The sequence below is a fragment of the Zalophus californianus genome, chromosome 6 (assembly GCF_009762305.2).
Source record: "Zalophus californianus isolate mZalCal1 chromosome 6, mZalCal1.pri.v2, whole genome shotgun sequence".
Lineage (NCBI taxonomy): Eukaryota > Metazoa > Chordata > Mammalia > Carnivora > Otariidae > Zalophus > Zalophus californianus.
In genome coordinates this window covers 89863325-89891016 of record NC_045600.1, presented here as the reverse complement: position 1 = coordinate 89891016, position 27692 = coordinate 89863325, and the positions used below count along the sequence as shown (strand labels likewise).

Sequence of the window (27692 nt, the reverse complement as noted above, 5' to 3'; positions counted from 1 at the left end):
GGAGAGCAACAAAGATTCAGTTGATGATAAATATAATTTAGAGCTTAAAGACTGGCAGAGGCAAGATGACAGGGCTTTCCTCTGAATGAATATGAATAAAAAGAAACATCGTTAGGATTGTCAAGGGCTAAAAGGAGCCATGTGTACACATGAAGACTTGGTTGAGATGGAACAAAAAGTTGTAGGAGTAAGACAAAATGATGAAGTGAAACTTGAACAAGGGACAGCCTGGGTTGTCCACCAGGAAGACCTATCTTAGCAATGCGATTTGTTTGACTCTGATACAAATTGCCAAAGGAAGCCATGAAGGGTCCATGACTTGAGGCGCCAAATCTTGACTAGACAAAATACTTAACTCATTCCACAGTCTGTGATATTGCTGAGGCACATAATCAAACAGATTATCTCCCAGTTTGGATTCTTCTTCCCCATTCTAAATTTTCTCACCTTTCAGAACATTTTTTCCACCCCTTCATGAATTATTAACATACTCTGAATGTGCCCAGTAAATGAGAGTAAGTTTTAACTAATTTTGAGGTAAAAATAAATATAATGCCAGTATCTGTTCTACTGGCTTGGTTTAGAGCTAGGATCAATCCTGAGCATGATACCTAGAAGTAAGTTATGTAATGCAATTTTGTCTCCTAAACTCTACCTAAGATACTTAACGATACTTTTTATCCACAGATCGCAATGAATGTCAAGAAATCCCCAATATTTGCAGCCATGGACAGTGTATTGACACAGTTGGAAGTTTTTATTGCCTTTGCCACACTGGTTTTAAAACAAATGCTGATCAAACCATGTGTTTGGGTGAGTGCGTGATTATCCTTTTGTTTTTAACTGATAGCCTGTTGAAAAATTCATTTGCATCTGAATACATAGAAAAGTTAATACTAAGCCTCCAGTATTAGTTTAGCTGTTTGTAAAATAAAAACACAAGCAGGCCTGTAGCATTAACATCCTTTGGTATTTAATCTTTGGCAATCTGAACATAATAAACCTCTTCCTTGATACTCATTTGGCTGCGAGGTCAGAAAAACTTTTGACGAAGGGAAAAACTGAGAAAAATATTAAGACAAAAAGTATTTTTTATTAATGTTAATAGCCTATTATTTTATGAAATCTGTGTGGGTTTGCCTTACTGGAATAGAATGCAGCTTTTGAGTGTTTGAATATGAGCATTTTTTGAGAAGCATCTATAGTTTGTCCCAGATCCTCAAAGGCAAATTTATAGATCCCACAAAGGCAAAACAAAACAAAACAAAACACATTGTTTCTAGGGGAAGAGAGCTCAAGATTTTAAATCTCTTCCCTCTTGCTTTCAGTATAAATCAGGATGCTGATTAGAATAAATTCCAAATATTAACCAATCATGTTCTCTCTTTTCCTCCTTCCTTTTTCTACTTTCAAGCACCATCCATTAAGTCTTTTGGGCACTCCATGAACATGATTCAGTTTCACAGCTGGGAAAAAAAGAAGAATCAATAGAATCATGTTTTAAGAGCTTAGCTTTCGCTGTAATTGGGTTCACCCATTAGGGCACCTTCTTATAAGGTTTTGTCTTCTTCAGAACAGATAACCGGTTTTAAATTAAAGGAGTATCAGCAGCCCTGCTTGTTCCTGGGAAGCTTACCCTAACAGTCTTTTTTCCTCTTCCATCTGGATTGTCTGGAACCCTCTACCAAGGAGCCTGCCCTACAGAAGAATTTCACTAGCTTGGCTAAAAACGAATCAGACAGCAGCTGTTGATTGTTGGCAGCGTGACTCATCTGAGTGCGGTCCTGCAGCCCCTCCCCCCCCCAATACACACACATGGGATTACTTTGGGGTCAGCAAGAGCTTTCTGGTTTAGGATCACAGAACTTGTCTTCATGTCCCAAGTTTGAAAGGAAAGGAAATCCTAACTCTGAGCACTGCATTTGGCTAACCTGAGGTGTTGTCTTCCGCTCCCGGAATCTCCCTGCCTGTGCCCTCGCCTTCCTCGTTCCGCCTCACTCCCTCCCGCAAACCAGCAAAATCAACTTTCTTTCATTTTAATTTTTTATTTCCTCCTTGATATAATGTACACCTGCTCTATAAGAAAGATGCAGGTTGCTGTGGTGCAACGCAAAGACAAAGAAGATGCCAAAATAGCTTTATAAAATAGTCAAAGAGAAAAGTCATAGACCAGTAAAAAGACAAATATTAACACAAGGGTGTATCAGGAGAGCCCCATTAAGTGCCATCACTTTGGCATAGTTTGGGAGGGTGAGATAAGTCACCAGTAGTGAGAGTAGTCATGGGCTTTTAGGGGTGGACTGTGAAGAAGGAAGAGATGTCGAAAATATCAGGTGAGTTAGAAACCTGATTTATTTTGTTGCTGATTTCAGGGTGATATTAGGTGACTCACTGCTTTTTGGTAAACTGGAGTGAGAATCTTAAAGGCTGAAGTTTGCCAAAGGTGGCAGCAAATCAAGACCCAGATGCGCACAGAATTTTCCATTTCCAAATGAAAATATTTGAGAAAAGTGGCAAGGGTGGAGAATTCTAGAAGTAAATAGAGTAAAATAATTCTTGTCCAGTTCTCATGTCCTTAGCTTGCCTCTTTCCACATGCCAACCAAGGAAATGGTTTATTCCCAGGGTTTAGATCCTCGGCTCGTGCTGATGGCTCACGGGGAGCTGCCACTGATCAAGATGTTCTTAGCCTGTGCCTGACGCATCGTGAACCCCACAATGCCCTTAACCCCCAGGTAGCCACTCATATCTTCTTCTGTTAACGGCCATGCTTCTCTGTGCCCATTGTTCCTACTAGACATAAATGAGTGTGAGCGAGACGCCTGTGGGAATGGAACTTGCCGCAACACCATCGGGTCCTTCAACTGCCGCTGCAACCACGGCTTCATCCTTTCCCACAACAACGACTGCATAGGTGTGTCTGCAAACCGGTGGGCGCCGAAGGAAGGCCGTTTCATCTGCGCTCTTTGCAATTAGCAGCCTTTCTGGGGTGCCAGCCGGTTTTCTTAAATACATGCCCTCTAATGCATAACACTTAGTTAAGGCAGTTGTCAAATATAATGTCCTAAGTAAATGTCAAATAGACTAACTACAGCCATGACTTTTATTAAAATACCTCATTAGCAGCTATAATTTTTATATGTACTGTACTGTGAATTCAATACATTTTTAAATAAATTGAATCAATGACGTCTTAAAACATACAAAAGTGATTTTTTGTATAGAAATTCATAATTCAGGAATTACGTGGGCCTACTTGTCTCAATGTTTCACTAGACCCTCTCTTGAAAGAAGTCAATTATTGAATCTATAAAATCCTCCCTATAAAACCTGCTATGTTATTTATAACATGCAAGTTGGATGTTTGCAGATTAATGATCCAAATTTTATATCATGCTAGAGGCTAATTTTATACACTTCTAATTACGAGAATACTAATACCCTCAGCTGTACTGCGTATTAGGAATTCAGTTTTAGCTTTTAAAAATGAAGCATAAAGGAAGATCAAAGTGAAACTGATACAAAGTTCTAATATAAATTATCAATCTCTAATAGAATAATCTTGTTAGGTTTTGATAGGCGAGTAAAGCCAGGTGTATTGTTAGAAACTAGATCTTTATGGGAATTTTTAATGCTTGGCTGTGCCAGCAAAGGCCACTGAAACTTAGAAGAAGTATTTCTCCCTTTAAAGGTTTTGATCATTGCTGGAATTATGACATTTTCTTTGGAATATATCAAAGGATATTTTTTTGGCAGATGTTGATGAATGTGCAACTGGCAATGGGAACCTTTGCAGAAATGGCCAATGCATCAACACGGTGGGGTCCTTCCAGTGTCGATGCAATGAGGGCTATGAGGTGGCTCCAGATGGCAGGACCTGTGTGGGTAAGTGTGGTCTCATTAGCAGCTGTAATTTTTATATGTACCCTCCATGTACCATCCGAAGAATGCTCCTGGAGATGAAAGGATCCTGCAGGCCCTATCACCATGCTTCCTTCAGAAGCCTCAAGGGAAAAACATCCGAGGAGAATTACACTAATCCTACCTGTAGACTGTGTGTGTGCGTGTGTGTGTGAGAGAGAGAGCGAGAGAGATAGGACACATTTCTCTGTTATGTTTTTAAAATTAAGTTATTGCATTTGCAGGGAACAGTTAAATTGTTACATTTAACAGAAACTTAAATTGTCCCATAAGCAATTGTCATTTGCTTTCTTATATTTCTTTTCTTTAAAATAGCTTTGTGGAAAGCTCTTACACAGTCTTTGGGTGCGCTCAAAAATCTGCATTCCCACTGACTTTTCACATGCTACACTTTTCTGGAAATACTTAATTTGTGATAGGTCACATAAAACATGGTTGGTCTACTGCACACTTCTGAAAGCTGATAGAGCTTCTTTTTATTGAGTCGTTAATTTTTCTCCATGGTAGTTTTATGTATTTCTTTCATTCGATTCCAGTTTCTTGAAATTTTAATTGCTTGATGAAAATCATGCCAATGGGAACCTCTTCTTTCTTTTTCCCTTTTCTTTGCAGATATCAACGAATGTCTTCTAGAACCTGGAAAATGTGCACCAGGCACCTGTCAAAACTTGGACGGGTCCTACAGATGCATTTGTCCCCCTGGATACAGTCTACAGAATGACAAGTGCGAAGGTAAGAGTGGGAAGACTGTCAGTGTTCGTTACTGCCCTGGCATTCTCCAAGTCAGTTTTTATGATGGTGTGCTGGTGTCTTCATTTTGGTATACTTTATCAGAAACAGATCCAAGAGCAGAGGGTCTGACTTACGTTCTCGCACTCAAATGATGAGACAAGAACATCCAGTTCTCACGCTGATATCTGATGACACTGTTTTGCTCTGTGCATATGGGTGGTCATATGGCCCTGACTCTTTTCCAATGTGCTTTTATGCAACTTGTAAAAAATCCTGGATTACATATTTTTAAGTGGCAACAGGTTGCAACTAAAAATAGCTTCCTGATTCCAGCTAAAATCTTTAAGTGACCACATTCGAGGTTAGATGAATGTGGCCATATAATTTGTCTATGTTGTTTTGACCTATAGAGCAGTGAAAATGTGTTACTACAAATAAATTCTCAGCAAATTTTATAGTACTGCATTCCTCAATACATATGTCATTGAACTAAATGAAGGACATTAAATGCCAGAACTTCATAACTAGGCTGAAAGGATTTTTTTTTTTTTTAAATATCTTATTTATTTATTTATTTGAGAGACAGAATGAGATAGAGAGAGTACATGAGAGGGGGTAGGGTCAGAGGGAGAAGCAGACCCCCCGCTGAGCATGGAGCCCGATGCGGGACTCGATCCCAGGACTCCAGGATCATGACCTGAGCCGAAGGCAGTCGCTGAACCAACTGAGCCACCCAGGCACCCTAGGCTGAAAGGATTTTTAAGAAGTCACCTAGTCCAGGGTGCCTGGGTGGCTCAGTTGGTTAAGCGACTGCCTTCGGCTCAGGTCATGATCCTGGAGTCCCGGGATCGAGTCCCACATCGGGCTCCCTGCTGAGCGGGGAGTCTGCTTCTCCCTCTGACCCTCCCCCTTCTCATGCTCTCTCTCTCTCTCATTCTGTCTCTCAAATAAATAAATAAATAAAATCTTAAAAAAAAAAGAAGTCACCTAGTCCATGCTCCCACGTTTAAATAGGTCTGTATCTAATCCATAATGAGTAAGAATTTTCTCCACTTTTAATGCCATGGAGAAACTTTATTATATATACAGTTTAAATCATAGTCAAGTGATAATATTCTAAATGGAAACAGTTTATCAAAATTAGTCCAGCATACAAATTATTATAAGTGTTATTTTACTTTTACTAAAGATCAGCCTTATTTACTCCATGACTAATGCAGAATTCCCCTAAGATGAACAGAAGGGAAATGTATAGACAGAAAAATGACTTCCCGATACTGAATAATGTGCCCATTCCACCATCCTTGTCCCTATCCTTATGAAGTAGTCACCTATAGGTTAATTTCTACCATAAGAGAAAGAATCCTAACGGCAATGACAAAAACAACAACGAAAAGAAATACTTGAGCATTTTTACAAAAGTTGGCCTTTCTCTTAAGAAAAGTTTGGATGTGGAGCAATGAATCATGGAACACTACATCAAAAACTAATGATGTAATGTATGGTGATTAACATAACAATTAAAAATTTTTTAAAAAAAGAAAAGTTTGGATGTGGGAGTGGAGGGCACTTGGGAATGGAGTCATTCAGTCGTCAGCAGCAGCTCAGATGCGTTAATACACCACAAGCAACATGATGCAATTATAAAGGCACTGTAATAACATAAGAGTGATGAAGAGACTGGTTTTGCCCTAAACAGGAAGATAATCACTTTGAGTTGCACATTTCGAGAATACCTATTGTGTGGTATTTACAATACTGTCAAGATAATGGAATTAATTTCCTAACTTCCTCTTAGTTGGACCTTGTTGGAGGGAACTCATATAATACGAATACATCTTGATGTAGGTAGCACTCTTTGCACAAATGCAAAAATAAAGAGCCCCATGATATAAGAGATACATGTTTTGTTGGAAAAAAAAAAGGTATTTCCATAAAAATAACATGGCTCAGAATCAAGACTTACCTCTTTTTTACTACAAATTCCTGCTGAAAATCAGAGGAAAAGATAGATAAATCTGTTGGAAAGAGTGCCATACTTTTCCCATACATAGGGTGATCATGTATTTATTGACCAAACCTAGACAGTTTTAAGGAGGACACTATTAATAATGAGGCCGGGACAACAAGCATAACCTAGGACTCTCCTAGGAAAACTAGGGCATATGGTTACTCAAGCCATTCAAACTTCACTGTAGACCATCTTTAATCAGCCCTTCCTAGGGTTAAAGTATATTAATATGCTAAAGGAAACATCACAATTATAAGTGTATCAAATTCCTATTATCTATATGATGAAAGAAAAACTAGCTTCTACAAGAAAGACATTTTTGTGTCTTGAGAAAAACTAACCTGCAAATGAGAGTTAGGAAGGAACCCCATCTTCTGTGATATCTTTAGTTTACGCTGCACAAGATTATTTTCATGAGTGTTATTATTCTTGTAAAATTCATAGTTTTAGGGCCATAGCACACAGTGTTGGGGAAAGCACTGCGGATGGATGGAGGGGAATAAATTTTTGTTTCAAAGACCTGGATCTCTTACTAACTTATTGTCAACACAATTAAAATTTCAAGCTTCTGCTTCCTATGCAGTGGTGAAGTCAGACCCTGGAGTTTCTTGCTTTCCTAGCTTACGGTGGTAGAAAATTACCTTTTCTAATTAGCCAGGCATCTGAGTCTGGGTAAGAGATGTTTCTCACTGTATCCCCTAGAAGGCACTTGCAGATTCCCTTTTTACAACAAGAATTTTCAAGATTACTTTTTAAAAAGATATCAGAGCTTAGAAGTCCACTAACAGCATAATGATCCAGGAAAACTCTTCATTATTCCGAGAGTTTTGAAACTCAGTTGCACTTTGTACTTCCACACTTTGCATTATTTGAGGGTGTCTCCATTGTGTTTTGACTTTGACACATGTAATTCTTTTAGATATTGATGAGTGTGTTGAAGAGCCAGAAATCTGTGCCTTGGGCACATGCAGTAACACTGAAGGCAGCTTCAAATGTCTGTGTCCAGATGGGTTCTCCTTGTCCTCCACTGGAAGAAGGTGCCAAGGTAACTGCCTTTGAAGGCTTTAGACTTTCATTATTCTGTGTTTATTTGTTGTGGTTTCATTTTCTTAAAACATGGCAAAGCTTTGATTCTTTGTGAAAGAGAAGATGGAGAGTTTTCATTCACCCAGAGGTCTAATGATTACCATATGTCAGAAAGTTCATTTTTACTTTTAAAGTTGAAAACTCATCCATCAAGTTCTGGTTGCTTGTATAACAACTGCCCTGGTACTTAAACCTATCTCTCCCCCTACGAACACAGATGCTGATAGGTCAGTCAGTGGGGGATCAGCCATGAGCCACTGACTACTGCAAAGCCTGGGGAAAGTTCAGCTCCATGGTCTCTGCCTCTGAAGAAGTAACTCGGTATAAATGTGGGCCAAAATCTAGACTCTCAGTCAGAAGAAGACAGATTAATCCATATGCTTCCAGGATATAGCGCCCATCACTTACATCACAAATTTTCTAAGAAAACAGAAAAATAAATTTGAACTGACCTGGACTCTTGCTGGGACATAGTCTGTTTTCAGGACTAATACTTGTGAACTTAAAAAAAAAAAGAAGCCTGAACTTAAGCCTAACACAATATATTATATCCCAGAAAACTTTAGATTTTAGTAAACAATGCAATGGTGTGTATCTATCCATTTATACATACTGGCTTAATGAATTTAGAACAAAAAACCCCACACAGACACACATATTTCTCCCCTCTACCTCTGTGTTCTGTTGTTGTTTGTCATTTTATTCAGGGTTTTTTTCTTGGTTATTTTGTTTTGTTTTGTTTTGGTTCTGTATTATCAAATAAAAGGCAATGGATATCATTTCAGATTCCAAAAATTGGGTTTGGGGTCTCAGATCTGCCATCTGTAGCCTAGGGCAAATCAATTGGATCCTTTGGAAGTTCAATTTCCTCATTTTAAACAACCGTAATAATACCTGCCCAACCAATCATATTAAATAGGTAACAAAGCTTTGTTAGTTTCTGAGTTGTTCATAGACTCTTGTTATTCTCCTGATTAACTTTTTGCCTTCCTTTCAACTAGTCCTTTTGTTACTCAATATTTAGAAGTGTGAAGGGGGAGTTGAGAATTCTCTGGTTGGTCTGATCTCATAGGTCGCTGTCAGAAACCCACGTGGATTTCAGGCTTGTGGGTGGGGTGATACTTGATTCAAGCAGATACTCTGTTATGGTACAGACCAAGCCAGATAAATTCTAAGTCCTACTCCCTTGTTTTTGTGTGCCTTTGGCTTGGCCCAGGTTTGGAAAGAAAGCAGTGAGAAACCAGGTGTGAATCTGCCGATGTGGCAGACCAGAGGAAACTCATAGGCTATTAATTCAATTTGCACTGGCGTGTCACAGAGCAAGCTAACGCTGCAGGAAGAATCAGCCCAGCTGTGAGCAGCCTTGCCACATGCTCAGCTCCAAGAGGCAGAGCCAGAATTGAGGAATGCAAGCAGGGAAAGGGACTTTTGTAGTTCTGATGAAATTTCAAAGGTCATTAAGGGCTCTTTGTAGATGGACTGGGAAACAGGCATCCTAGTGAGTCCTAGTGCAAGTGTGTGGGCAAGCACAGCTCTCTTTCCCATTGCGAGGCACCTTTGATTCATAAACCAAATCTAGAGAATCACCACAGGCAAATGTAAATCTCCCACAGGGCACAAATTTTCCTGAAGCCAGGGAATTAAGAGCTGGGTTTTACTTATAAGGTGACAAATTAGGAGTCAGGCTTCTATTGCCCATGAAATGAGAAAATTCCATAGAACCACAGGTAATGTTTTTGAAGGAACAATTGTGATAAGACTCAGCTGAACAGATCCCGGTACCTGAAAGCCACAGATATAAATGGGCCACTCCCACTTACAAAGTTCAGTGAAGGGGAGTTTGTCACTTAGGCTCACTGTAAACTTCCTGTGTTTGAGCCTGTGTAATGGCTAGATTTTTTTCTTTTTCAGGAGGCGGGATGGTAGAGTGGTAGTGGGGAGACAAGGCTGCTTTATGGAACAGGGTCATAAAAGGAAAAGAGAATGTATCTAGATTTAAAAGAAACATTATAAGCTGGAAGACAACAGAGACAATTGAATTTTAATATATTGAGACATTTTTGTGAGGAGTCACTACATAATACCTTAAGATAGTTATAGATATAGATAATAAACAGAGAACATTGTATGTGACAATGAACTTGAAGAATAAATCAAAGAGTGTCCTTCAAGAAACTATAATCTGTTAAAAGCAAATATTTGGATGGCAGACATGCCACAGGATGAAGAGTGGCTTTTATTGCACTTGACTTTCAGAAGAGTAGTTTTCCGAAAGGTGCCTGTTAAGTCCTAGCTCTCACAGGTGTGGAAGGAGAGTAAAAACTAGCAAGAAAATGTATCTGGAAGAGTTGGTTGAAGAAGGTGAACAAATTCATTGGGGAAGAAGGCCAACTGAGTTTGACTTACTAGAGCCTGGTAAATATGAGTGAGTGATTGATTGTTATTTTTACTTTAATTCATGAAAATTTTCCTTCTGTGATCTTTGACAACTCAGTTATTCTTACATTGTCTCCTTTGTCATGAACTAAAAGCTCTGAAATTGTCTTACCAGAAATGCATCAGTGGCTGTAAGAATATGTCATAATATGCCATCTAGGGTTGAGAAACAGTGACAGGAGAGAGCATACCTGATCATAAAGAAAGAAAGGGGAATTGTACAAAATGGGTATGAAAGCATTTCCTTAAAACCTGCAGATTTTAGCCTCTGTGTATCTAGAGAGGAGTCTGCAAGGCTTTAGACGTCAAATCTGAGGGAAAACACTCCAGGCTTTTGGATGAGCTCATTTTTTAGAGCCACCCAATTTGCTCTATAAGAAATGGTAGAGTCCATTTCCAAAATTATGTCAAGCAATGTTGGAGAATTTTGTAGCAACTAGATCCCATCTTCCATGTTGTCACCAAAAAATAATTGATATTAAAGAAATACCTTCTTTCAAAAAAAGGTTATCCTGCCTCCTATCCACCCATCTCCCTGCCCTCCTCTTTACCTTCTCTCTGTTGAGCTAAACAACCTTCTGCATCTTGCCTGTGTGTGCACACACACACGTACAAAATCTGCAGAGAGCTCCGTGTGCATTTTGTAGACAGCAACTACATCAGTAGCTGCTTCAGCGAATGACCACTATTGTCGTGTTTTTGCCAGTCCACAAAATTGCCACATCTTTATTTACTCTATGCCTGGAATCAGGGGTTTTGGTTTCCGGGCTTAGGGGACCCAGAATAAACAACATAGTGTGATAGCACAGTAAGTACCAGAACTGGGAGGTCTACCTTAACCTAGTACACTCGCTAAATGCTATCCAAAACACACAAACACAGCTGTCAATGCAGGGGTCTTGTGAATGATTCCACTTCTGAATGTCCCCACCCTGAAGTCACTGATGATGTCAGTTTTGAAATGTGATAGTGTTGGATTTTGTTATTCACATCAGGTTATTTTGGAAAATTCGCTGAAATGAGAAATAAAGTGAAAGCCGCATAGATGTATTCATCAGATCTTACTAAAAAGTCACCTATGGCTTTAAAGATCTGAGCCCAATTTCTGTCATAGTCACTTATGTTACAGTCTTCCTATTATAATGAAAAGGGAACACATTTAACAGGATGGATTGTTTCTTATTCAGTATTATACAGTAATGATGCGGTAGGAAAGGAACTAAAGGGTCTCCTGGATTTGTGCTGCAGATTTGCGAATGAGCTACTGTTATGCAAAGTTTGAAGGAGGAAAATGTTCATCACCCAAATCCAGAAATCACTCCAAACAGGAATGCTGCTGTGCCTTGAAGGGAGAAGGTTGGGGTGATCCCTGTGAGCTGTGCCCCACTGAACCTGATGGTAGGTCCACCGTCTGCATTTCTCTTTGGACCCTTCATAGGGCCGACTGGTTATGACATAAGAAGGGTTGTACCTAGGCCTTCAGGAAAGATAAGACAATTTAACTCTAAGTCTACATAAAATATTCATTAAAATTATTTTAACTCAGGAGCTGGGTAGTTATTTTCTTCCGAAATGTGCTATGAATCGGAGCTGCCCAAGTAGTAGGCACTCCAACTCTGGGAGCCTTGTTCACTTTCCCTGGTATCAGGGCTTTTCTCGTTCATTGTTTCCCGATATGTGCAGCATGTGGCAATCTGGCCACCACACGTTGTGTGGGAAGCAGCCTGTAGCTAATTGCCATTGGTCTGTCTACTAACAAGTGTTCGTCTGTACCGCAGAGGCCTTCCGCCAGATCTGTCCCTACGGAAGTGGCATCATTGTGGGGCCTGATGATTCTGCAATTGGTAAGTGGCCTGCGCTGGATTCCCAGCATTTCTTAATATTCTTAACCAGCCTCTTCCCTGCCCTTTATCCAGCCGTTCTTCCTTTTATTTTTTTTTAAAGATTTATTTATCTATCTATTTATTTATTTGAGAGAAAGAGCGTGCGCATGAACAGGGGGAGGAGCAGAGGGAGAGGGAGAGAGAGAATCTCAAGCAGACTCCCCACTGAGTGCAGAGCCCAACATGGGGCTCCACCCCGTGACCCTGAGATCATGACCTGAGCAGAAATCAAGAGTCAGACGCTCAACTGCCTGAGCCACCCAGACACCGCTCCAGCTGTTCTTATTTATCCACACTTACCTTGTAAAATAAAGCTCTACTTTTCATTTAGATACCAATTATATTATTGTACTGTATGGTAATATTGTAATCTTAGATATTTCATTGATTAGATGCTGAAATGATCATAGTTTACCTTTGTGTTTAAAAAACAGTACCTTGTGGGCGCCTGGGTGGCTCAGTTGGTTAAGCGACTGCCTTCGGCTCAGGTCATGATCCTGGAGTCCTGGGATCGAGTCCCACATCGGGCTCCCGGCTCAGCGGGGAGTCTGCTTCTCCCTCTGACTCTCTTCCCTCTCGTGCTCTCTATCTCTCATTCTCTCTCAAATAAATAAATAAAATCTTTAAAAAAAAAAAATAAAATAAAATAAAAAACAGTACCTTGTTATTCACTAATTTTTTTCTCCTTTGCATAAGATATGGATGAGTGCAAAGAACCTGATGTCTGTAAACATGGGCAGTGCATCAATACGGACGGCTCCTACCGCTGCGAGTGTCCCTTTGGCTACATTCTGGAAGGGAATGAATGTGTCGGTGAGTAATAAATCTGTTTCTTCCAGAGGGATTTTCCAACTTCGGAATTAGGCCATAGAGCTTTCACACTAGGAAGCATAAGTACCAGGATTGGGACAGAAGTAAGTTTTGTGCATTCATTCATGCATCATTCATCTGCAGTACTAGTTGAGTGCCCCATGTCCCACGCTCTTTGTCTACAGCAGTGACCCAAGCCAACATGTCTCTTCCTTGCATGGACCTTACAGTCTATTGGGGAAGACACTGGATACATCTGAAGACATGGTGGAAAGGAAAACATTATCGTCTATTTTTTAAATTAAAAAAAAATTAATGGTCATAATCTTATTCTCTCAATATGTAAAATACAACATTCATCCAGATTTTATTACATTTAGTAATGTGAAAGGCTATGTACATAATGTAAACTCCTCTTGTTTTTGCTCTCTTATTAAAATTTCAAAGAGTGGCGATGCCTGACCTTTGACCTCTTGATGCCTGCTAACACAAAATTGAATCCAAGTTTTATATCTGTCCCTCTCAAATTTCACCCGCAGCTATTACCATGAAGCGTAAGCAAATTCCTTAGTCTTTCTAGGCCTTAGAATGGCATATTATACAAATAGATTAACTTATTCCTAATTACCCTGCAGCTCTAAAACTCAATGTGATTTTTATGAACTCAAAAGAGATATAATATTCTGGACAGTGAAATGCAATTTCATAGCAAAACAAAAGCAAAGTTGTCAATGTTTTCTCTTCGGAATCTTCAGTTAGTGTTCCTGTGTGCATGCTAAATGAGCCTGCTCACCGAAGTCTCTCTACCACAGCCTCTTGCCTTCACTGTTTGACTCAGAACCCAACAGAAGATGTAACCCTGATGATAGTCCATCACTAGTCCATATCCTAAAGAACTAAGATTACAATGTTATTTCTCAAAAATTTCCCTTTCCCAAAGGAAGACACTCTCCCCCCAAGAAATGTGTCAGAAGAACAGTCAGGATTCTAGATGGATGGGTTGGGAGGCATAGATATTTTTTAGTCCTCCTAAGACTTGTTCTCTCTCCATGGTTGTTTACAGAGATCATACCCTAAACATATTTCTTTCTAGCTTTTCTTCTGCCTAATGTAAACCATCTGGTTTCAACAGAATCAACAAAAAAATCTTCTTGAATCTTGATTTTATCCAGTGTATTAATTTTGCTTAACCTCTGGTCTCTCGTTTTGTGTAAGCTTAGTCTTCTATTTTATAGCTGGCAAAAATCCATCATGTTTAAGGCTTTTTGGAGAATGATGTAATGTAAGGCCAGACTGGAGATGTATTTCTAGCTTTATGTAAGTGAAAACTTTTGACTTGTGAGAGCAGTCTTGCTTTAACCCTTGGAGCATCTATTCCTGGTCGATTTAGCTCTTCATACATAATATGGGAGGCTGGAGAAGCTCAGGAGAAGAGCACTAGGAGGGCTGGAAGCCCAGATACTGTCACTGTTAGTGCCACTGCCACTTAGCAGGTCAAATTTCACAGCTATAAATCTGTGGAGATAAGACATGTACACTCCTTTTTTTTAAAAAAAGATTTTATTTATTTATTTGAGAGAGAGAGAATGAGACATAGAGAGCACGAGAGGGAAGAGAGTCAGAGGGAGAAGCAGGCTCCCTGCTGAGCAGGGAGCCCGATGCGGGACTCGATCCCGGGACTCCAGAATCATGACCTGAGCCGAAGGCAGTCGCTTAACCAACTGAGCCACCCAGGCGCCTGACATGTGCACTCCTTTCTTGTAAAGGCAGAATGAGGATCAAACAAGATGCCACAGATCAAAGTACCCCAATAGAGTGAGAGGTATTATTTGAGTCCACGCCCATTTTTGTCTTCATTCATCATGTATTGTATACACTCTTGGTCACTTGCAGATACTGATGAATGCTCTGTGGGCAATCCTTGTGGAAATGGAACCTGCAAGAATGTGATTGGAGGTTTTGAATGTACCTGTGAGGAGGGATTTGAGCCTGGTCCAATGATGACTTGTGAAGGTAAGCCTCTTTGCAGAAAAGTTGTGGTTACGTGTTCTGATCATGGAGACAGTAGTTGGGTGATTACTGTTGTTGATACTAAATGCCACTTAGGGTATACAGAATAAAGAACATCTAGGCCTGATGGGCCATACCATTATTCTTCTGGTTCATGGCACAAATCACACTGTATAATATGCAGAGTTCTTTTTGGTGTCTCCCCATTACAAGTATTTAGATACAACTCCCATCTTGTTTGCAACCTTCTTTCTTATTTTCCATTTTCCCCTTCTTTTTCTTTCTTCATCTCCCATGCTCCCTCTCTTTTTCTTTTTTCTTTTCTACGCATAGAAACATCTGCACACTGACAAAACCACCAACATCCTATAGCCATCTGGGGGCAATCACAGCAAAAGATGTTATCTATACTCTGTAAGCAGTAATTGCCAGTATGTCTAGTAGGATCAATGTATGGAGAGAAGGGAAGGAAAGGGAGTGTCTAGAACAGTGGGTCTCAAAGGGTGGTCCCTGGATCAGGCATATCAGCATCACCTGGGAACTTGTTAGAAATGCAGACTTTCAGACCTCATCCCAGACCTCCTGAATCAGAAACTTGAAGAGTGGAGCCTAGCAGCCCTCCAAGTAATTCTGATACACTCTCAAGTCGAGACCACTGGTCACATAAGAGAATGAAGGTGAGGAGAAGGTAGAGGATAACAATGGTATGAAAGTGAGCTTTTCATTAGAGATAGGTCCTATCAATACCCATTGTCCTAGTTGTTGCTGAATTTTTAAAGGCTATGACTAAATATGATCTGGGGTCTCACTGATGTTCTCAGTCAGCATCCCTGGACTTAGAAAGAAACATGATAATCAAGATGGCCTGTTTTAACCTTGCTTTTTCAAAACATATTCTGCTGATTCCAAACTATGGAATCTGTAGAAATCTCTTTTATCTATTAATGGTAAAGTCATTCCTATTTAAGGAAAGTGTAAAATTATTCAGAATACCATTTGCTTAGGCTCAGGAATCACTGTTATTTCACAGGAGCCTCTTTTCTATGGGGAAAGGGGTGTGGTTAACAATACTGGATGGGTCTGCTTCTGTTCTGACTGCAATTGAGTTGACAGTTGTTTTGACTGAATGGGGTAAAACTGATTCCCACGCTATGTGACTCTAGGGAACGGCAAGTGGTCAGCTTGACACTTCAAAGCCAGAATTTCAGAAATGCTCCCTATATGTAGGGTGGTCTATCATATCCCATCTGTCTAAATAACTTTAATAATTATACCAGGACAATAAGCCAGAACTGGGACTGTGCTAGGAGAACCAGGACCCACAACCCCCGGGCCTATACCAATTGTAAAATAACCAACTCATTTTATGATGCTTTGAAAACCAGAGATTGCTTGGTGCATCCATGCTGATGACAATGAAGCATTTCAACTTTTGATAAAAATAGACTTTTTTTTTGGTTGATGCCCATGATCCATTATTTTCATGCTACCTTCTGCTGCAGATATAAATGAGTGTGCCCAGAATCCTCTGCTCTGTGCTTTCCGGTGTGTAAACACTTATGGGTCATATGAATGCAAATGTCCTGCTGGATATGTTCTGAGAGAAGATAGAAGGATGTGCAAAGGTGAGAAATCTGTGTTAAAGGTCATCTAACCCGGGGGGCTCTCACTCTATCTATGATGGGAAATGTCTCTCTAAACATCTATCAGTAGAGAAAGGCTGGGAATCAGGGAACTCTGCTATACTCCATGGACAATATGGGGTCATCATTGCCCATAGTATGATAATATTAATTAAATAATACTTTTTAAATCCCCATCACTAAGGGATGTTATTTCCAAGGATGGGGGTAGCATATGGAGTCTACTTTAGTTAAATCATTTCCATTAAAAATGCTTACTGAGCACCTACAATTACTGTGGCTCTGGACGAGGCTCTGCTGTACAAAGTTAGGTAAATCATGGGGCTCCTTGAAGAGCACGGATTTGCTCCTCCAAGGTCTTAAATGAGCAGCTACTTGTTCTCTTCAGATGACCTAAATAGGACTTTTCTTGAAGGTGAACAGATTCCCTAACCAAGAGCTCTACATCACATGCAGGATAAGTCCAAATTTCTCAGCTCAGACCATGTAAAGGAGAAGGATAAAGAGAGGGAAATGCAATAGGACAATAAGGGATGAGGAAGACCTGTCCGCACCAGAAGAAAGGAAATGAAGGAAGGAAGAACCAGGAGAGAATATGATATTTGTGAATGTTTGTCTTTTCCTCAAAGTATAAAAACTAAAATTTTCATCATACAATGATTATTCTAATCATATTAATAATCTAATCATATATCATATTAATACTACATAAGATGATATGTTATTATAATTGTTATATAATGGAAGCTTTAGGTTTATTATACTATATTGTAATTATAATGCTGTTATATTATGAAAGTTTTATAGAAGAACTTTTTAGGTGAATTCATCAAAAAGAATTAACAGTCACGCTTCCCACCTTTGAAGGGGTTACAGTTAGTTAGGTAATAATTTCATTGCAAGTTCAAAGTAGGTGAGAAGACCCCTTCCCAATCCGAGGAGGCCAATGCCCATGAGACAAAAGGAAACAGCTTAACACTGAAAGAAGTGTAAATGAAAATTGATGACCTGATACCATCTCATGCTTAAAAGGCAGGAAATTAGCACAGCTTCTTTTCTAATTCGTGGGTGCACATTCTCTCCAGACGAGGACGAGTGTGAGGAAGGCAAACACGACTGTACTGAGAAGCAGATGGAGTGCAAGAACCTCATCGGCACGTACATCTGCATCTGCGGGCCTGGGTACCAGCGGAGGCCCGACGGAGAGGGCTGCGTAGGTAAGCAGGTCCCGGCCCAAGGAGCTTCGAGCGAGTCGGGTGACAAGGGACAGAAGTAACTTGGCATCCAAGTCCCTGTGGGCAATGTGTTCTTCTTGGCCAGTGCCATCTTCCCTCTGTTCCCTCATGTCACGGTTTCCCTTGGAGAGCCCCTTGCCTCTTGCTTATCTCTGAGTTCCTGAAGCACCATCATTCTCTCCCTCCGAGCCGGCCTTTGTTATACCTTCTCAGCCCATGTTGCTGCCAGGACTTGGCACCAGGTGTTTCCTCTGCGTCTTTCTTTACTCCTATACTTTTTGTTGTTTCAGGCTAGGTTCTCTTCACCACATTGGAATGTCTTTCAGTTGTCCCAGCTTTGCTGTTAGCGCCCTGACATTGAATGACAGATGCCCGGTCCCTCTGAACTGGGAGTAGCATTAAACCAGTGGGCTCTTCCTCCAGGGAATCTGTTCTTGTCTAGAGTGGGCCCTGGGCCCTGGTATTTTTTAAAGCTTCCTAGGGACTGTAATGTGGATCCTCCACTGAAAACCACAGCTTCAGACTAGGGACGGGCAAACCACGGCCCGGGGGGCCAAATCCAGCCTGCAGCCTGCCGCCTATTTCTGTAAATTAAGTCATACTGCAGCATAGCTGTAACCATTCATTCAGACATTGTCCATGGCTCTTTCATGCCACAATGGCAGAGAAGAAGAGAGTGAAGGCAACAGAGATCATATGGCCTGCAAAACCTAAAATAGTTATTACATATAATACAGTAATACTATAACTTTACTACAATTTAAAGTTTCCCAACCTCTGGTTTGAACAGTCAATACAGGAGAAAATTCTTAGAAAGTTCCCACATGCTTCCTTTCCATTTTTAATAATCAGTGATGCCAGAAAAAGAAATCTTATGTTGTCAGTCAAGAACCTCATTTTCCCCTTACCTTGTAAAATCTAGAATTAAACAGTAATTGAAGAGCAGACTTTAAAAGCACAGAAAAAGCATTTGGACATAGGAACACACACCAGCTCTTCCAGGCTCAGTGTTTCTCAACCTCAGCTGCCCACTGGAATCACTTGGAAAACTCAGGTCCCACCCCAGACGCTCTGATTTAATTGGTCTGGGGATGACGTGGGCATCAGGATTTTTAGCCTGTCTCAACAGTCCTGTAGCTGTCACCTTCCAACTCTGCTTCTCATTATGAGATCCCTGCCTTGGGGGCTCAGAACTATTCTGCATGGGATGCACCTAAGCAAGTCACTTTATTTATGATCTTTCTAAAAAAAATCATCAGAATGAGATGCCTGGGTGGCTCAATCTGTTAAAAAATCATCAGATAATTCTAAGAATCTCCAGTTTGTCTTAATGCTTTTTTTTTAAACCTGAGAGACTGGATTATGATTATTTCTCGATAATATTGTTAAAGTATTACAATAAATGTAATCTATGTTGAACTGGAAGATTAGGTATAGACCAATTCTCAGGTCAAAACTGACCCATCGCAGACATTATTCTGATGAAGTATTATAACATTTCTCTAATGTGTGATCTTTTTTTTTCCCCTTCACTTGAAATAATCCTTTGGGAATACTTTTTATGGACAGATATAGAAAATTGTAATTTTATCAAGTGGGAAAGTGTATGTGTACCTAAATTGCAGTCATCTACATTTAAGTATATCAAAATACCATCAAGTATGTTTTTTAAAGGACAGAGGTGTACACACACACACACACACACACACACACACACATTTGCTTGTATGTGCCAAATCCATTTCTAGGATACGTGAGAAACTGGCAGTAACACAGGGTTGCCTCCCAGGACGGGAGTCTGGTGACTGAGGAAGAAGGGAGGAAGGGGCACTTTTGAGGAATACTCTTATATCTTTTGAATTGGGAACCACGGGAGACGGTTACCTATTCGCGAACTAAAAAAAAGAAAGACTCCATCCTTGCGCGAAGGGGTGGCATGACTGCTCTTGTGTTTGCTCTTTCCACGAAACCCCACAGATGAGAATGAGTGTCAGACCAAGCCAGGCATCTGTGAGAATGGGCGCTGCCTCAACACACGGGGCAGCTACACTTGCGAGTGCAATGCCGGCTTCACCGCCAGCCCGGCTCAGGACGAGTGCCTTGGTGAGTGCAGACGACCGGATGCTTTCGCAGCCCACACACTTCCCCCCCCCCCCCCGCCCCCCTTCACACTGGGACGCTTGGCACCCTGATCTCTCATCTGAAATAATAGAAATGGTTAAAATTTGAGGCACGTTCCTATTTTGGAAGGGACTAATGACTGTGATTTGTCCATGGGGCTCAGCACCACCCCGCAGCTGAATTCTTCCTTTGCTAAGTGTATCAATGAATCACTGGTTTGGAATTTCTTTCTCTGCTGCCTTTTGAAGCCCTTGGTGCTGAGGATCTGTTTCCGTGTGTTTTTCTGCTCCTCTCTCTCGATAGCATGACCACCTCTCCATATTTCAGGGAGCAGAGAGAGTTGTCACCTTACGTGGGCCACTTAATGAATTTCTTGTCTTGTTTCCCTCAGACGTCATCCTTTCTCTCTTACTGCTGTTTCCAGCTTTCCCTTCTCGCTTCTCCTCACCCAGGGTAAAGTGTTTACATCCTTTTTGGGTTTTATATTTGACCACATTCTTAATATACTTTGTCATGCTCATCAAATTCCCTCAAGTCCCCTTTGCGATATAATGTCCCTTCCAGACAACCGGGAAGGGTACTGCTTCACGGAGGTGCTCCAAAACATGTGTCAGATCGGCTCGAGCAACAGGAACCCTGTCACCAAGTCAGAATGCTGCTGTGATGGAGGAAGAGGCTGGGGCCCCCACTGTGAGATCTGCCCCTTCCAGGGCACTGTGGCCTTCAAAAAACTCTGCCCCCATGGCCGAGGATTTATGACCAATGGAGCAGGTACTTCCTTGCGTTCTGACTTATGACCAGTGGAGCAGGTAACACTTATGGTCCAAAAATACTTGCAGGGAATCTGCTTGTTTTATGAAAAACAGTTGAGAGTACGGAATCTGCAGTATGGGCTTAGGCTGAGTGCATGCTTTATGTCAACCGAAACCCTTTATTATGGTATTTTAGATGTTCAAGGCCAGGTTGCCAAAGCTGTGTGTGCTTGGGTTCCTGCCTCTGCATCACAAGGAGTCCCCAAATTTTTAAACAGAAGCTTGTTGTCAGTTATTGGTTACTCAGAGTGTCAATTTGTTAGAAAAACCATGGCATAAATGATCCCTAAATTCCTAGACTAGTCCACCGATAAGCATTTTAACTTGTAAAATTGGCTGAAATATGCTGCATGAAGGAAGTATAGACGATGCTGATATTCTGGCAATTAAAACCCATTTGCCTCTGGAAAAGCACCGGCTGCTTTCACCTGGGAGACTTGGGGAGGCTGTCGCAGCGTGTGAGGCCGCTCCAGAGAAGCTCCGGGCCTGTGATCCTCAGCAGCAGCTGCACTTGTTTCCAGCCTCGTAAACGAGAAGGGAGAGAGACTTCTCCAGCTCCTTGGGAAGGAATCAGAAGGGAGAGGGGAGGAAGGAGAGTAAGCAGGGTTTATGTGGATGTTGGAAAGATGTGGCTAAAGGTAGAATCACAGAACTGGATGTGGGAAGACACAGAACTGGATTAGACGGGGTGACCTGAAAGCAACTGATGTTTCTTCCAAGGATGAGAAAATGAGATGGTGGAAAAGACTCGCTTCTCGAGACCAGGGAGGGCAGGCAAAATTGCATTTCAGAGGAAACTCGAAAGAATTAGGATAAATAACATCTGTTGGAATAAAATGATCGTTTGGCAATCGAAGGCTAAGAACTCATTTGGTATTGGCACCACACTGAGCAGTAAGGAGATAGATGGGTCACGATGTGGAAGGACAGCTGCTTCAGTGCTCAACAGTGCATAGCGACCAGATCTTTCTCCCTGCGGTGGAGCTGTGAATAAGGCTCTCTCTTCCTTATCAGGCTGCAAAAACCCCGCCCAGGGATCCACCCCAGAGCCCTAGTGCTTCCCTCACCAAAGGAAGTTTGGTCCCATTTCCCCAATATTATGCAGCTTGAGATTTTTCAGGATTAGCTTTAAATACGGCAAAAATAATGGAGGGAAACCTTCCTCCTTATTTCGGACATGCACTATTAGAAAAAAGATGGGATTTTCTTGTCAAAAAATCCTACTGCTGTGCACCATTTATGAGATGTCAGTAGGAGGCAAGCTTGATGGCATGAGGTAGAGCAAGGAGCTGAGTATGTCTGGATGAGACCGGTGCCCATGGACCCAGAGGGGAAAAACTATACATTTAGAAAACCGATTATCTTTAAAGTGTTCCCCTGGCCTGATGGGTTATTATATTGTCGTCCGGTGCAGTTATTCATTTGCCTTTCAGGATAATTACCATTACCTATGAAGTGGATGCTGTCATCCCTTTGGTTTAATTTCTTAGGTGCATGAGATAGTAACATAATTTATTAGTATTTACAGTAAGGCCACCCCTACATATTGATGTTGCCCATTTTATAACATCTTTCTTATTTTAATCTCTGTTAAATTAACAGATATTGATGAATGCAAGGTTATTCATGACGTTTGTCGAAACGGGGAGTGTGTCAACGACAGAGGATCCTATCATTGCCTATGTAAAAATGGCTATACTCCAGATATAACTGGAACTTCCTGTGTAGGTAAGTGCTCTGTTTTTTGTGTCCAGGTTTATTCCGAGTGGAAATTGTACATTATGGGAAAAAATAAAAAATCCTCAAACCAAACATCTAGAAAGCTTCTATAATTTCATAGGAAAACCTAAGACAATGAAGTTCTTTGTTAGACCCTGTGGGTACTGAGCATCATTTTAGATGGACAGTCACACAGTATCTTTTTGATCATAGATCTGAATGAGTGCAACCAGGCCCCCAAACCCTGCAATTTTATCTGCAAAAACACAGAAGGGAGTTTCCAGTGTTCTTGCCCGAAAGGCTACATTCTGCAGGAGGATGGAAGGAGCTGCAAAGGTAAAGTAGAATTTGCCTGCACCCATTCACCTCCCTCCTGGGCACATTGTTGCATTCCCTGTGCATTTGAGAAATCCATAGGCAAGCTCTCCACAGGCAAGAAGTGCTTCCCTGGGGTTAATGCCTCCCTGGGATCTCCCTGCCACCTACTTCCTGTGGTGGATGGCTGGAGGCTGAGGCCAGGGAGATTGCGGCGGGGGGTGGGGTGGGAGGGTGTGCAGTGGCAGCAGGAGCCATTCTCGATGCCTGCCCCTTGGGCGTCCATGGGTGCTGCCCATGAGGGTCTCAGAGACTGTGGGGCCAGACGTCTAAGGCTCAGGTGGGTACAGATACTAATTGACTACTTCCTTTCTGCTTTCTATTTATTCTATTGATGTAGTCAAGCTATTCAACAACTATAGAGCCCAGGTCTCTGGCATTGTCCTGCCTCAGATTAATTGGTGCCTAGAACGCACTATGCCTAATTAAGTAAACACTTCGTCTAGGTTTTTGTTCTGCTAAAGAGGGCCATTCCTGCCCTCCATGACCTTATCTGAGCCATAAATATCACAAAGAATTAAACAGCAGAACTCTATGCAGAAATCCATCTTCAACCAGAGGTTATCCTTTGCAAAATTCTGTTGGTGTAAATTTACTCCTAGAAACATCTTCCTCAACAGTAAGAACTTCACAGATTGAGTGAATAGCACAGGTAAATCAAACTTAAGGGTAATTTTTAAAAGGAGGGATTTAGAGAAGGATGTGGAGACCAGAGGGCAGAACAAGGGTTAGAGCGTTTCTACTGTGAAGCCTTGACAGCGTAAAAGGAAAGTAAGCGAAGTTGAATGGTGAGGTAGAGAGGAAGTGGAGAGCAGAGGGAAGTAGGACCCTCAACCCCCTTCTTGTGTCTGCTGGAAGGAGAGAGTTAAGAGACTTGTAACATAGGATGGCAGAATGAACAATGCCTGAGGTTTTCCTATGCAGCACAAATCCTATATAATCCTGTAATTTGGGGAGAGGAAGTTGAGAGACCTACTTAAAAATTCTAGCTCAATAAAAGAATTGTTTACAGCTTTGTTCTTCTCAAACACAGAACTTATTCTCCATCTGTGGATCACAGTGAGCTCTGGGCAGTGTGAGGCTATAACTCAGAGCCATAAACTTATTCATGTAAATAGAGAACCAAATTAGAAAATCTCTCATTGTGTATATTATCTGCCCCAAGCAAAACAAATTTACAGCATTTTTCCAGCCTGTGGGGGCAGAAAATCCTCAAAAATGTCTAGCAATTAAGAGATGAAAAATGGAAAGTAAATGTATAGTGGTAACTGTTTGTTTTTTTTTTTTTACAATGTATCGAACGCACCAGTGATGCTCTCTTTATGGTTTCAGGAGTGGGCAGAGCAGCAGCGGGATTCTTACAGATCCCCTCACAACCTAAGTCCCTTGCTCATGTTGTTCTCATGAGGTCTAGATTCTTCCACATACTTGGCATGTAGGACTAAAGATCAAACCCAGTGGTGCAGATACATATACTACTGAAACTGACAGGAAAGAAGCTCAAAGGATAGCCCGGAGGGTGGGGTCGGGGGGGGAGATGTGGGACCAGCACTTCCCCCATGAGAGCCGGGTAGGATCCAGATAAGAGGGGAGAAGGGGAGATAAGATGTTCTTGGAGGTGAGAACAGCAAGTGTTGCTGTTAGAAAACAGTGTAAGAAACCGCGGAGCTGTCTCCCTCACCTGTGTGCAGGTAAGCTTCAGCAACCATGGGACGGTGCTCTAGCAGGGCCCCTTGGGTCAGAGAGAGGGGAGGCCACCCCACTGGCAGGAGGCGCAGAGCCGCCAATCATGCAGAAACCAGTAAAGCAGGAACAGCAGGCCCCGCAGTGGTGGAAAGAACGTGGTGGGGTTGGCTACATTTTAAGAGAAGTCAGCACTGGGAGAAATATGGGGGCTTGGGGGAGTTCTTTTGGTTGAGGTCCACGCCAGGTGTTACTCTAGCCAGCAACTGGCACTCCTCTGCAGCTTCGAGCACAGCTCTGCGTGCAGTAACCAGACAAGGCTGCGAGGAAGCAAGGGAAAGAGGGAGGGAAGAAGGAAGGTAGATTGGTTCCTGGATACACCGTGATTTGTTGTTGTTGTTAAAATTCAACTAAAAGCTGGAACATACTTCGTATCTCTTGAGGTCTTTAAATAGCAATGTAGTTGAGAAGGAGCCTGGAAGTTCCGGCAATGAGGAAAGAAGCCTGGTCAAAGTGGAGGATTTTATCGAGATACGGAAAACAATGTGGGATAAATACTGTAGGCAGTTTTTAAATGTGCTCTTAGCGTATCAGAGTGAGGTTTTTTTTTCTTCCCTTTGTTTCCTTCTGGATTGCTCAGTTGCATTTTAACCAAAGGAGACACTCTAAGAAAAGAAATCCGTTTGGTTGGATTTGGTTTGGTTGAACACCTCATTTGAGCAGATTCAAAACCGTGAACGTAAAAGGGAAAAAAAAAAAAAAAAAAACTAAGCAAATTAATTTCCAGCCTCAACATTTCTTTTTGCATTTCAACTTGAAGAGATCTTTTCATTGCTTTGGAAAATTATGAGAATCCCTAATCTTTTACTTCATTTTATAGTTTATTTAAAATGTCACAATTTATTTGAAATGCCTTTGTTGAGAAATTCCTACATTCCTCTAGCGAAAGGGAATTGGGATTTCCTTGGATCCCCAAAGAGCTACATTTTTTGGTCTCCACGGAGAGCACATTTCATCTTCCAAACCCTTACCTCCCGGGTTCTTCCTAGCCATGTGCCGCGTGGCTCTTCTGGCCACGGTTATTTGAGACGTACAGGTCAGTTCAACCCCGATCCTCATCCTACATTTTTCACAGATCTTGACGAGTGTGCCACCAAACAACACAACTGCCAGTTCCTGTGTGTGAACACCATTGGCAGCTTCACGTGTAAATGTCCTCCCGGATTTACGCAGCACCATACTGCCTGCATCGGTAAGTGGGACAGGGGAGTACCCTACCAGAAATGCACCTATCCCTTTGACGAGTTGTTTTCTAGTTCCTCTGCTATTGGAGTAAGAAGATAAACAAGTCAAAAAAGAATATGTGAGTACGTGTGTGTGCGCGCACGCACCTGTATGTGAAAAGTTATTGGCCTTATTTGGCCTTTTCTGAGTGAATCCTCCCCCTGTCTTCCTTTTAAACAACACAAAGAGAGCTTCAGTGGATTTTAATTCTTTTCCCTCACCGCTTCTTCTAGATAACAACGAATGCACTTCTGATATCAACTTATGTGGGTCTAAGGGTATTTGCCAGAATACTCCTGGGAGCTTCACCTGTGAATGCCAACGGGGGTTCTCGCTCGATCAGAGTGGCGCCAGTTGTGAAGGTGGGTAGGGTCCTCAGCTTGATGTAGCTGCTGGGCCCTGGCGGAGGCAGCCTGGGTGACTTTCAAACTCTTCATTCTCCTCCTCTATGAGATCTCAGAATTGAGCACAGGGAGAACTGAGCAACTGAAGATGGGAAATATTTTGCTGGGTTGGCACAGATATCATACCTTAGAGATCCATCTTTGGTCTCATGCTTGACCAGGTCTATAACATGTGCCTTCCCTCCATATCTCAAGGCTTTTTCTGCTAAGTAGTGTAACCTACTAGGGCATGAACTAGTCAAGAAAAATAGCTCGGTTCCTGCATTTGATTCATTCATATTCTAGTCACTGGGTCCAGAGTCCTAAAAGGATTCCCTTAATGTGGATTAAATATATGAAGAATAACTCTTCTGATAATATGTAATTAAAATTCTAAATTATTTTTTTTTAGGATTTCCTTTCTGTATTGACATCTTTTAGTTTCTGATCCTGGCACAAATGAGCAAATACAAACACTTCCCACAGCTATCCCATAGAATGCTCTTGGGCCTTACCTTAATTTCTTCGTCATTTCCATTTGTAGGCATTAGCAGGAATGTCTGAATGTTTTCCTCCTTGGGCTTCTCAAAAGCTCCAGGGCACGTATTTTTGACGTTTTGGTGGTAGAATAATTTTTTAGGGTGGGGGGTCAGTTGCCTTGCTAAAATTACCCCTCCCCCCCTTCCCAGATGTGGACGAGTGCGAAGGGAACCACCGTTGCCAGCACGGCTGCCAGAACATCATCGGGGGCTATCGGTGCAGCTGCCCACAGGGCTACCTCCAGCACTACCAGTGGAACCAGTGTGTGGGTAAGTAGTCTTTCCTGGGCACAATGACAACACACCGCTGCTGTCACCCCCGAGTCCAAATAGTGCTTTCTTTCTAAAAAGTTTACACTTGTCATTAGATCAACGAAGAGTCCTTTAAAATCACCCTAACCTGGTTGAAACCAGAGGAAAGTTATATAGCCTTTGCAAAACAGCAAAGCGAGAAAAAAAATATAACGATAAAGGATACTTTGAAAATATCGGAAATGAAATGCCCTTAGAATTCCTTCACTCTCTGCATCCCCCCTCCCCCAACCCCGCTCTTCGGCTGCATGTCGTCATTGGCCCACGCTGGAGTTCTGTTCGCAGGAGGGCCAACAAAATCCTACCGCTCACTGAAAAGGAACTTTTGGCCTGCAGACACAGAAGTGGTTCCATTCAGCTCTACGCATCTCTTAGGGCAGAGTGTAGGCAGCAGGCGTGGCAAGTTTTTTCAGGTTGCTAAATTCTTTTGAAAATTAAGGGAGACCCACAGATTCATTAAACGGAAATTATGTCATTTTCGATTCCATAATGTCATGGGAAAGTAACTCTAAATGCATATCAGAGAATTCAAACACTGAGTTTAGTGGGACCCCAGATCCATCTGGCCCAAGCTTTTGGTTTTACCAGAAAGACCTGAAAGCCCAAGGAGGAAAAGTAATCTGTCCTTAACCCGGTTCCTTTGTAAAACGCCTGGAGCTAGAACCTCAGGCTCTTAACTTCCTGATTTAGGGCTGCCT

The 27692-nt window shown here is 41.6% G+C and overlaps 1 protein-coding gene across 4 annotated transcripts in view; it reads left to right on the top strand.

The window, feature by feature from the left end:
• FBN1 (fibrillin 1) overlaps positions 1-27692 on the top strand; it is a 224955-nt gene that overhangs the window by 187979 nt on the left and 9284 nt on the right. For all 4 annotated transcript variants that reach the window (XM_027569942.2, XM_027569939.2, XM_027569940.2 and 1 more), the window contains 18 exons: positions 688-813; positions 2797-2913; positions 3756-3884; positions 4533-4652; positions 7583-7708; positions 11434-11583; positions 11964-12029; positions 12765-12881; positions 14772-14891; positions 16391-16513; positions 17617-17748; positions 19744-19869; positions 20452-20658; positions 22302-22427; positions 22632-22754; positions 25612-25728; positions 25994-26122; positions 26833-26952. In XM_027569942.2, the coding sequence (XP_027425743.2) occupies positions 688-813; positions 2797-2913; positions 3756-3884; positions 4533-4652; positions 7583-7708; positions 11434-11583; positions 11964-12029; positions 12765-12881; positions 14772-14891; positions 16391-16513; positions 17617-17748; positions 19744-19869; positions 20452-20658; positions 22302-22427; positions 22632-22754; positions 25612-25728; positions 25994-26122; positions 26833-26952 (2274 nt within the window). The remainder of the gene's footprint in view (positions 1-687; positions 814-2796; positions 2914-3755; positions 3885-4532; positions 4653-7582; positions 7709-11433; positions 11584-11963; positions 12030-12764; positions 12882-14771; positions 14892-16390; positions 16514-17616; positions 17749-19743; positions 19870-20451; positions 20659-22301; positions 22428-22631; positions 22755-25611; positions 25729-25993; positions 26123-26832; positions 26953-27692) is intronic.